This window comes from Rhinopithecus roxellana, chromosome 20 (genome assembly GCF_007565055.1).
Source record: "Rhinopithecus roxellana isolate Shanxi Qingling chromosome 20, ASM756505v1, whole genome shotgun sequence".
Taxonomy (NCBI): Eukaryota; Metazoa; Chordata; class Mammalia; order Primates; family Cercopithecidae; genus Rhinopithecus; species Rhinopithecus roxellana.
This window is the reverse complement of record NC_044568.1, coordinates 48,637,327-48,647,988: the sequence shown is the minus strand read 5'-3', so window position 1 is coordinate 48,647,988 and position 10,662 is coordinate 48,637,327. Positions and strand designations below refer to the sequence as shown.

Sequence of the window (10,662 nt, the reverse complement as noted above, 5' to 3'; positions counted from 1 at the left end):
TAATACCTGAAACTGAGTAATTTATAAAGAAAATAAATATATTTCTTACAGTTATGGAGGCTGAGAAGTCCAAGGTGGAAGGTGCTGCATCTAGTGAGGGCCTTCTTGCTGGTGGGGACTCTGTAGAGTCCCCAGGCAGCACAGGACATCACATGGAGAGATGGCTGAGTGTGCTAGTTTGGGTCCTTCTTCCTCTCTTTTTCTTTCTTTCTTTTCTCTTCTTCTTCTTAAAAGACAGGGTCTTTTTAAAAATTTCAGTAGGTTTTTGGGGAACAGGTGGTGTTTGGTTACATGAATAAGTTCCTTAGTGGTGATTTCTGGGATTTTGGTGCACCTTCAACTGAGCCGTGTACACTGTATCCAATGTGTTGTCTTTTATCTTACTCCCCTCCCACCCTTTCTCCCAAGTCCCTAAAATCCATTATATCATTCTTATGCCTTTGTGTAGAGATATGGTCTTGCTCTGTCACCCAGGCTGGAGTGCAGTGGCTTGATCATAGCTCACTGCAGCCTCAAACTCCTGGGCTCAAGCAATCCTCTCGCTTCCAACTCCTGAGTAGGTGGGACTACAGGGACACATCCCCACACCTCACTAATTAAAAATTTTTTTAGTAGAGATGGGGTCTCCCTATGTTGCCCAGATTGGTCTTGAACTCCTGGTCTCTTCCTCTTAAAGCCACCATTTCTCTTCTCATGGTAATCCATTAATCCGTTAACCCACTGATCCATGAATGGATCAATCCATTCATGAGACAGAGCCCTCATGATCCAATCACCTCTTAAAAGCCCCACCCCTCAATACTGCCACATTGGGTATTAAATTTCAACATGAGTTTTGGAGAGGACAAACATTCAAGCCATGAAAGTCTCCTCTCTTCCTCCCTGGACTTGCCCCAGAAGCCTTTTTGCCAGATTAGTTAGTAACAGTCCCTTGGCCTGGTTAACCTGGTCAGAGGTGAGGGGCATCTACTGAGAGGGGAGGATTATAGAAACTGGGGTGAGAGGAGGTTTTTTGTCTTGAAAATAGGACAAAGGGTATTGAAATAAGAACAACAAAAACACTCCAGTGAGGGTGATAACATACTAATATTAACATTAGTATTAATGTTAATGGGAATACTGTAGTTAACCTTTACTGAGTTGCTTACTGTATGCTGAGGACCATACGAAGAGTTTAAATGCGTTATCCATTTAACCTCACACCAACCCCACAAGGTAGGTTTTGAGTGGGCAGTATTGATCAGAGGGGAGTCCGCTTAGAGGAGGAGATAAGGTATTGTGGCTGCTGAATGAAAGTAAAATGAATTATGTGAACATGTTCAGGAGAAACCATAGAGGTCGATTTAGTCTTATTTGTAGGAAGACAAAATAAGGAACAAGGGATAGGCAGAATTGTGGGATGCTTTTTTGTTCTTTGACAGCAAGAGTGGATTTTAAATGTGCTTTTCTTATTTTTTAAATTTGTATGAATTTAGGGAGAAGTGCAGTTTTGTTACATGGATATATTGTGAAGTGGTGAAGTCTGGGATTCTAGTGTAACCATCACCTGAATAGTGTACTTTGTACCAGTTAAGTAATTTATCATCCCTCAGCCCCTCCCACATTCTCACTCTTCTGGGTCTCCAATGTTTATCATCCCTCAGTCCCTCCCACATTCCTACTCTTCTGAGTCTCCAATGTCTATCATCCCTCAGCCCTTCCCACATTCTCACTCTTCTGAGTCTCCAATGTCTATCATCCCTCCGCCCCTCTCACATTCCCACTCTTCTGAGCCTCCAATGTCTATCATTCCATGCTCTGTGTTCATGTGCACACACTAGCTGAGAACATGCAATATTTGACTTTCTGTTTCTGAGTCCTGGATTTTAACCCAGTAAAACTGAGGTCTCAGTAAAGACAGTATCCACACAGGCATCATTTCTGGTTGCCCCAGTAATAGGATCCTCACTTTAGGATAATATTATAATGAGAAAGTGAAAATGAAATAAACAGGAAGTCAAGAAAGAACTGTGTATGCCTAGTGAATGCCATCTTGGGAGGATGGAGATGGGAAAGGAGGCCAGGAGGGAAAACATTTGGATTATGTATAAAAGTTACCTTGAGATAAATTGGCATGGCATGTATCTTTGGCATCTCCCACAAACTTTAGGGAAAAAAATGGGATGGAAATAAATAATGAACTTGCTTATCCCCATTAACTAATCCTAAATGTGTTCACAGGAAATGGTGAAAGACCATCTTCCTGGTGTTCTGTGGCCTTGTACTTAGCTTTGAACACTGGGATCATGGTTGACCTGGGATCTGAGATGCACAGCCTAGAGTCAATCCTTGCCTCTCAGGGCACCACCAGGCAGTGATTTTGACAACCTACTGCTTAAAATTTTCTTCCTGCTCTTACTAACACCAGAGAGTTGGACATGTCCCAAAGGAGTAAAGGGGATAAGAGAGGAGATCAGCAGTTCTTATGTTTGACGCCACTTTACAGACAAGAAAATTGAGGTTAAGAAAGGTTGAGTAACACATGTGGTAGGGCTGGGGTTAGAATGCAAATGCTTCTGTCTCTAGTTCAAGCATGTCATTCTTTCCAGCGTCTTATTCACCTTCTCAAAACCAAAGAAACTCAAGGAGGAGAAAGAAGAAACAGTAGATTGCTTGCCAAAGTTTGTCACAGTTGTTTCCTTCTCTGAATCCTTTTCCTATGCCACGGAACTCTGAACTTCTCCCATCAAGAAGTAGAGTTTGGCTAGGTACAGTGGGTCACACCTATAATCCCAGTACTTTGGAAAGCTGAGGTGGGAGGATTGCTTGAGGTCAGGAATTTGAGACCAGTCTGGACAACATAGCAAGACCCAATCTCTACAAAAATTAAAAAAAAAAAATAACTGGACATAATAGTGTGCACCATAGTCTCAGCTACTCAGGAGGCTAAGGCAGGAGGATCCCTTGAACCCAGGAGTTCAAGGCTGCAGTGAGCTATGACGATGTCACTGCACTCCAGCCTGCTAGACCCTCTCTCTAAAACAAATAAACAATCAAAAAAGAGGCAGAGTTTATGTCCTTACCCCTTGAAATTGGGCTGCCTATGAAACTTGCTGGCTTGAAATTGAGCTGGCCTTGAAACTGCTATGGAAGTGAGAGTGTGCCAGTTCTGAGCCCAGGCCTCCGGGGCTCTTCTGGGCTTCCATTCACTCTGTGTGAGCCCTGCCATGGCCATGTGAACTAGCCCAGGCTAGCCTGCTGGAGGACAAGAAACCCTAGGGAATGGAGCTGAGGACCTCCGTTGATTCAGATACAAGAGATCAGCCGACGGTGGCCCCGGTCAGCAACCCAGGCATTCATGAACAAGAATAAATGTTGATTGTTGTATACCACTGGAGTTTTGTGATTGCTTATGACATGGCACTACTGTGGTAATAGATGACAAGTACAGAAGGCTATGGAGACTCCATCCTGGGAAGGCGCACAATGGAATATTAGACAGCAGGATGAAAGAGTACGTTTAGCAGGTCACAAGGACTCTGGGAATCCGAAACCTTCTGAGGAGTCTGCACTCAGTGATGGATGGAAAAAAAAATAGATATTATCCAATACCATCCTCGGAGACATTGCCCTTGGAGAAACAAAAAGAAAACCAACATTCTGTGCCAGGTAGTCTAGAGTCATTCTTCCGTTTTCTCTTTGCAGCTATCCCCATGAACACCATTTCACAGCTGAGGGAGGGAAGGGACAAACTCAAGGTCATACAGCTTAAAAGTGGCAGAGTAGGGGCCGGGCACAGTGGTGCATGCCTGTAATCCCAGCACTTTGGGATGCTGAGGCGGGTGGATCACCTGAGGTCAGGAGTTCGTGACCCAACCTAACATGGTGAAACCCCATCTCTGCTAAATGCAAAACAAACAAACAAACAAACAAAACCGGGTATGGTGGCACATGCCTGTAATCCGAGCTACTTGGGAGGCTGAGACAGGAGAATCACTTGTACCTGGGAGGCGGTGGTTGCAGTGAGCCAAGATTGAGCCATTGCACTCCAGCCTGGGCAACAATTGTGAAACTCCATCTCAAAAAAAAAAAAAAAAAAAAGTGGCAGGGTAGGAATTCTCACCAAGGTCCAATGGACTCCAAAGACCACCTTCTTAATCAACTCCATGTTTTCCATGTAGTCATTGAGCAGGCATTTACTATGCCAACCCTGTGCTAGGCTTAGAATTTCCTAATTGATTGTAAGATAGTCTCTGTCCCCAGAGAACTGGAAGTCCATGTGAAATAGGGTGTTTTTGGTGCTATGAGACTAGTCACTCATGGACTTCCAAGGTGCGATTCCTTCTCAGTAGAGGAATGTTGGGTCAGAGGGTTCTGGATTCAGGTAATCATCAAAGGGCAATGGATTTCAGTTACTCAAGTACTTTGGCTTCTTGTTTTGTTCCTCATCCTGAAATGGGCTTGGGATTTAGGCCCTGGTTATGGACTTTAGGCAATACTGAATTCAGAGCTACTGTTCCATTGGGTTCTGGGCCCGAGAGTGCTTTAACATGGATTATGGAGAGGGCTCTAGGATTAGACTTGGATTAGACTTTGGCTTCTGTCTGAATTGCACAGGGAAATGTTAGGTCTTTACATAGCTATGCTTTTCACTAGGCTTGGGATTAAGTTTTGCGCTCCATTAATCTCTGCACTTGGCTTGGAACACCAGTATCTTGGCTGGGCTGGAATCTAAGATGGATGAGGCAGGTGGGCTCAGAGCCACCACCATATCTCAATGCCTTGGCTGGCCTCTCTCTGATTTCTCTCTCCTTCTCTTGCTCAATCAGCAACTACTATCTCATCTCCTGGGAAGTTTTCTTCAACTTCATTGAATGAAGTCCACACTTTCTCCTTCACCCAGGTGTGAAAATAAGAAAGCAAGCTTTCCAAGGTTCTTTAATCTATTTACCACTTCCCAAAAATAACTCTACCACTTCCTTAACCCTTGCTATTGGCGAATCCTGTGTTGATCTTATGTCCTAGAATCTAGAAGAACTCTAAGAACAGATTCTGACTGCAAAATCCCAAGACTACTGTTTCTAAGGGCTCCTGGCCACTGGATTGAAGGTGACCCTAAGGTCACCTTCTGAAGGGGTTGGGGGCCACCAGGCCATGTGCTGAGGGGTTCAGTGTGTGCAAAGCAAGCTAAGCAAATCAAGCGAGCTGGGATGCTTTGTTTTGGAGAATTTTTTTTTTTTTTTTTGGAGGTGGGGGAGTTCCTAGCAGAAAAGTTGGTAGCTACCATATTTCTATAGGATCTAGGCCAGCAGGTGGCTGTATACCCAAGCCCACTAAAAAGCCCATAGGGCCAGAAACAGGTGTACAGAAATACATTTCAAGAGTCAGAGCTAGGATTGACAGAGAATGGGGCCACAGCTGGAAGCCACAGTGAGAGAAGATACAGGAGCAAGGAGATGGGAAATTTAATAATCACATTAAAAAATTAAACACTAGGCCCCAGTGCTTGTCACTTTCCATCCGTTGAGATTCACAACACTTGACATCCAATTATAATTGTGGGTTCCTATAAAACAGCCCATTAACTGCAACTATAAATTATTATTGCTTATGTGGAGTAGGCTGCTGGCTTAGTGGCTGATACTGAGGATTATGGAAATTATTATCAAGCAACAATGTCTCTCTGAGTCCTCTTGCTCTGGGGAAGATGTATGGACCCTGGAAGAACGAAGAGGGCTTCCTAGGAGTTTTGACTACATGTTTTGCCACAAATTGCAACTTCCTTTGTAATTGACAAAGGGAGGGCTTCTTTCTCTACCACTCCTCAAATTTCCCATCTAGTCACCTCCCATTAGACAGGAACTTGCATGGCTGTGCTTGAGGACCTGGTATACAAGTATACACATACACACACATGCACGCAGCTACAGATGTTATTAATGTCTCTTATTTGCTGAGTGCTTTCTGCATACCTGGAAAAAGTTAGGTGACTTATCTATGTTTTCATTTTGTCTTCATATCACCTTATGGGATGGTGATACAGCTAGTCCCATTTTACAAACGAGGAACTGAGGCACGGAGTGATTATGAGTTATTTGCCTAAGGTCACAGAACTAGTAAAGGATGGAGTCTTGATTTAAACCTAGGCAATTTCACTCTGGTCTGGGCTCTTCACTACTTTCACACGCTGCCTGCAGCAGATACCCTTTCACAAACAGCTGCTGACACTTCTGGATAGAACAGACATCCACAGATGCACTCCAAACACTTTGCAAATACAGTCCTGCAAAAGCTACCTGCTTAGCCGCTCATGGATTTATGCATAGACACTCCAATATGCACACACACATACACACATGCATCATGCATGCACACGCCATATGCATGCACATACATGCACATACCACACACGCACATGCATGCACACACCACACACGGATATGCATGCAATAACCCCCATACACACACTTGCAAATGCCAGCCACACACACACACACACACACTACAGACACACACACACAGTATAACTCTTGCCAACCACTCCTACTCCTGAAAAATAAATCAAGGCCGGGCGCGGTGGCTCACATCTGTAATCCCAGCACTTTGGGAGGCCAAGGCGGGTGGATCACGAGGTCAGGAGATCGAGACCATCCTGGCTAACACGGTGAAACCCCGTCTCTACTAAAAATACAAAAAATTAGCCGGGTGTGGTGGTGGGCGCCTGTGGTCCCATCTACTCTGGAGGCTGAGGCAGGAGAATGGCATGAACCCGGGAGGTGGAGCATGCAGTGAGCCGAGATCGCGCCACTGCACTCCAGCCTGGGCAACAGAGCGAGACTCCGTCTCAAAAAAAAAAAAAAGAAAAGAAAAAAGAAAAATAAATCAACATACATCGTGGATCCAAATAAATGCTTTCTAAAATTCTTTAAAGAGCTTATTCCATTCTTTATCAATTCCTGAGTCAGCAACTTCGACTCTCCTCTCCTCCTCTGCAGACAGCACAGCTTCCTGGGAGGGGAGAACCACCAAGGAGCCTTGGGCGACTGCTGTCTTGCAATGGATTCTATTGCAGAGTAGGGCGCGCTCAGCCCAGATGGGGTTTTCTGTCAGCTTAACAGTGTCACTTCACGTCTTCCAAGAATTCCTGAGAGCTTCTTGTCTACTGGTAGTACCTTTCTCTTCTTTTCCAGATTTTCTACAGTTTTAAAATGTGTATCATTTCAGTGGCATTTGGGGATGGAATAGAGATTAGATTTACCCTTTAGCAAACAAAGATTGTCCATTGCATTTTAATATTTGGCAATTTTTGTTTTTGTTTTTGTTTTGTTTTTGTTTTTGTTTTGTTTTTGTTTTTTGATACAGAGTCTTGCTCTTGTCGCCCAGGCTGGAGTGCAATGGCACGATCTCGGCTCACTGCAACCTCCACCTCCCAGGTTCAAGAGATTCTCCTGCCTCAGCCTCCTGAGTAGCTGGGATTACAGGCATGTGCCACCACGCCCGGCTAATTTCTTTTGTATTTTTAGTAGAGACAGGGTTTCGCCATGTTGGTTAGGCTGGTCTCGAACTCCTGAGCTCATGATCTGCCCACCTTGGCCTCCCAAAGTGCTGAGATTACAGGTATAAGCCACCGAGCCTGGCAGCAATTTTATTTTTATAGCAAAATAATATGTACCACTATTGACTGCTTTGCCACATATGACTTGGTATATATTGTCACATTTCATATCCCCTAGCAGTCTGTGAGGTAGGGACTATTATGCCAGTCCTTTTAACAGCTAAGGAAACTGAGGCATAGGAAAAGTTTACCTGATGAAACTCACATAGCTAAAAAATGGCAGAGCCAAATTTGAACTCAGCTTGTCTAACTCCAAAGCTTGTCCTTTTCACCTAACCTACACCTTCTTTTGCCGAAAACAATATGTCTTAACCATTCCCTTTTTACAAGTATAATCTTCTCAAGTCTCAAGAAAATATGGAGTAGGAATAATTATAAAAAGTTTTTTCATTTTTCTTGGCTTACATCTAAGAAGAACCTTTTAGCACAATCTCATTTTAAACTCCTGAATCTTCTCTTACTTTTTTTCCTTTTCCCTTATAATTTTTCTTTCCTGGACACGTTTACAGAGGGAGATCTTCTTGTTCTTTCCTTTTTGTTTGTTTGTTTGTTTTTTAAATGGGTCTTTGTTTGATCCTTTTGTCTCATACTAAGGGGAAATAGGAGAGCTTGTTTTTTTTATTTTTCTTTTGCTGGATTGGGATTTGGTTACTTCTGATAATGAGTAGGAAGTGAGTTTCTAGGGGAGTCAGCATTGCAGAAGAGAAGTTTCCTGCTAGGCAAAGCAGTTTCCTTTCTGAGTTTATTTTGGCAGCAGAAGTTAGTAGGGCACTGCCCTCTCCTCTAAGTGCCCTCATTAAGAGCTCACTGCAGAAATGCCTCCGCTTGGCTTGGCGCACTGTCCAGGGGAATTGCCGGGGTGGACAGCTCCGTGGTCTAGCACTAATGCTGCCCATGTCTCACGTCCTGTGTCCTGTCCTGGTCCCATCACTCTGCTGGAGGGATCTTTGTGGAAATCCTTCTTCCAGCCCCAGCTTTTGAATGGCTAGCTTCCCTGTCTCCCAGTATTGATGAAGGTCTCCCCCAACCCATTTTTTCTATTTCTGTGACCATTTCAATTGGACTTTATGAAGGAGAGGAATTAAAAGCAGGAGCTTCAAGTATTCTAATGAAAGTGCAAATTTAAAATTTTCTTTTTAACAAGAAAAAGGACTGAAAGGATAAATATTCAAATATATATCTGGGTAGTGGAATTATAGGTGATTTTTATTCTTTTCTTTGCAATTTTTCTTATCTCAGTTGAGTATCTGTTACTTTTCATTGATAGTTTTTTATCTCTTAATTTTAAAACTTCAAACATATAGAAAATAATATGACAGACATCCACACACCCACCATAAAAGTTTAATACATGTTAACATCTTCCCTATTTGTTGCAAACTTTTTTAAAAAAATTTTCCGAGGATATGTATTCCTTTTCTAAACGAAGACTTCAGTACTCAGAGAAAGCTAACTCGGGGACTCTCTGAGTCCTGGAAGTAGTTCATTGCTTAACAACGAAATAGGCAGTTAGCACTGCCAGAGAGGCCTGGTACCTGGCCATCAGGGGAACCAGTTCAGGTTTTGGAGTAGTGCTGCCCTTAAACAGACTCAGGGAGGGAAGCTGGAGGGTGTGTATACCAGTTTAATGCCTGGGAAGATTTCCCCCAATCCAGAGTCTAGAGACGTCCACTCCATGCCTTACAGACCTCTTAGAGCCTTGCTACTCAAAGTGGGGTCTCAGACCAGGATCCCTTGGCAGCTTTTTAGAAATGCACTGTGTTTCTCATATGAAAATGTGCATACGAGTCACCCGGGAGTCTTGTTATAATGCAGATTCTGACCCAGCAGGTTGGAGTCGGAACTGGTGTTCTGCATTTGAACAAGCGCCCAGGTGATACTGCTGATGCTGGTCTGCAGGACACACTTTGAGTCGCAGAGTCTTAGAGGGCTCTGTGTTTTGTTTTGTTTTTTTGTTACATAAATTAACCCATTTATTATAGGCCAGTGATGTCTCAAAGAGTAGAAGAGCGTCTACTGGTCTTTCAACTCCTTCAGTCTTCTGATGGCGTACTTTACCGTGACAGCGGAAGTGGTATTGTATGTCCAGGCACCACCGGCCACTGTCTTCATGCAGGAACCACAGTGCCAGATCCCCACAGCTCGTCTCTTCATCTTGGTTTTGCCACAGAAAGAGCAAGTGTACTTGGCGTGCTGGCTGATTTCAATTTTCTTCACCATTTTCCGGAGGGAGGCCCCATAGCGGGTTCCGTATTTACCGACGATCCCGACTTTCTTGGTACGTTTGGCCATGTCGCCGCGAACTAGGTCCGAGCCCAGAGAGGAGAGGGCTCTGTGTTACCCCAAGCTGAAGGAAGCCACCCTGGCTGTACGTGGCTGGAATCTAGTCTCATTGGTCAGACCCAGTGTTGCACTGGTTTTTACATTTTTGGAATACCACCTTGCTCTTGGAGAAAACGTTTGGCCATTAGATCACTTTAGGTTTTGCTTTCAGTTTTGTGTGCCTCAATTATTACAAATTATTGTAATTAACTCTTTGAATAGAGTCCATCAGGGCAAACTCAAAGCATGATCTATTCTAGCTAGAAAAAAAGGATACATTTCTCTTATTTCCCAAATCATTATCCATATTCAGTATATCTCAACGTGGGATGAATGTCTCATTGTTGGTGTGTTTAAGTAGTGCATTGATGGTTTAAACAATTTCTTTTTAGCGTTTGTTGGGCTTTGAGAGAACCAAAAAGGCACAACCCTATTATTTTTTTCATCTGAAGTCTGATCCAATTGAGAAAAAGACAAAGCGTAAGTCAGATGGGAGATTACAATAACGTTCTCATTGTGGTAAAGACTCAACTGCGATCTGATTTTATTAGAGTCAAGGGCCCTACTAATGCCCATCACACCTCGTACCCCAGCTGGAACACTGGGCAGCCCACCTGAGGGTAAGTGTGATTCTTAGGAACAGACTCAATTGCCCAGATCACTGCGTGACTGTAGTCAGGTTGGAGAGGAAGGAGAAAGAGACAAAAATGAGTATTTATGGCCGGGTGCAGTGGTGCATGCCTGTA

General features: G+C 43.7%; 1 protein-coding gene across 1 annotated transcript; it reads right to left on the bottom strand.

Annotated features, from left to right (window-relative positions):
• Positions 1-9,541: 9,541 nt before the first annotated feature.
• On the bottom strand, positions 9,542-9,921 carry LOC104658242 (putative 60S ribosomal protein L37a). Its single transcript, XM_010358208.2, has one exon. It carries the CDS (start codon positions 9,884-9,886, stop codon positions 9,608-9,610), a length of 279 nt encoding a protein of 92 aa, XP_010356510.1. The 5' UTR covers positions 9,887-9,921; the 3' UTR covers positions 9,542-9,607.
• Positions 9,922-10,662: the final 741 nt, after the last annotated feature.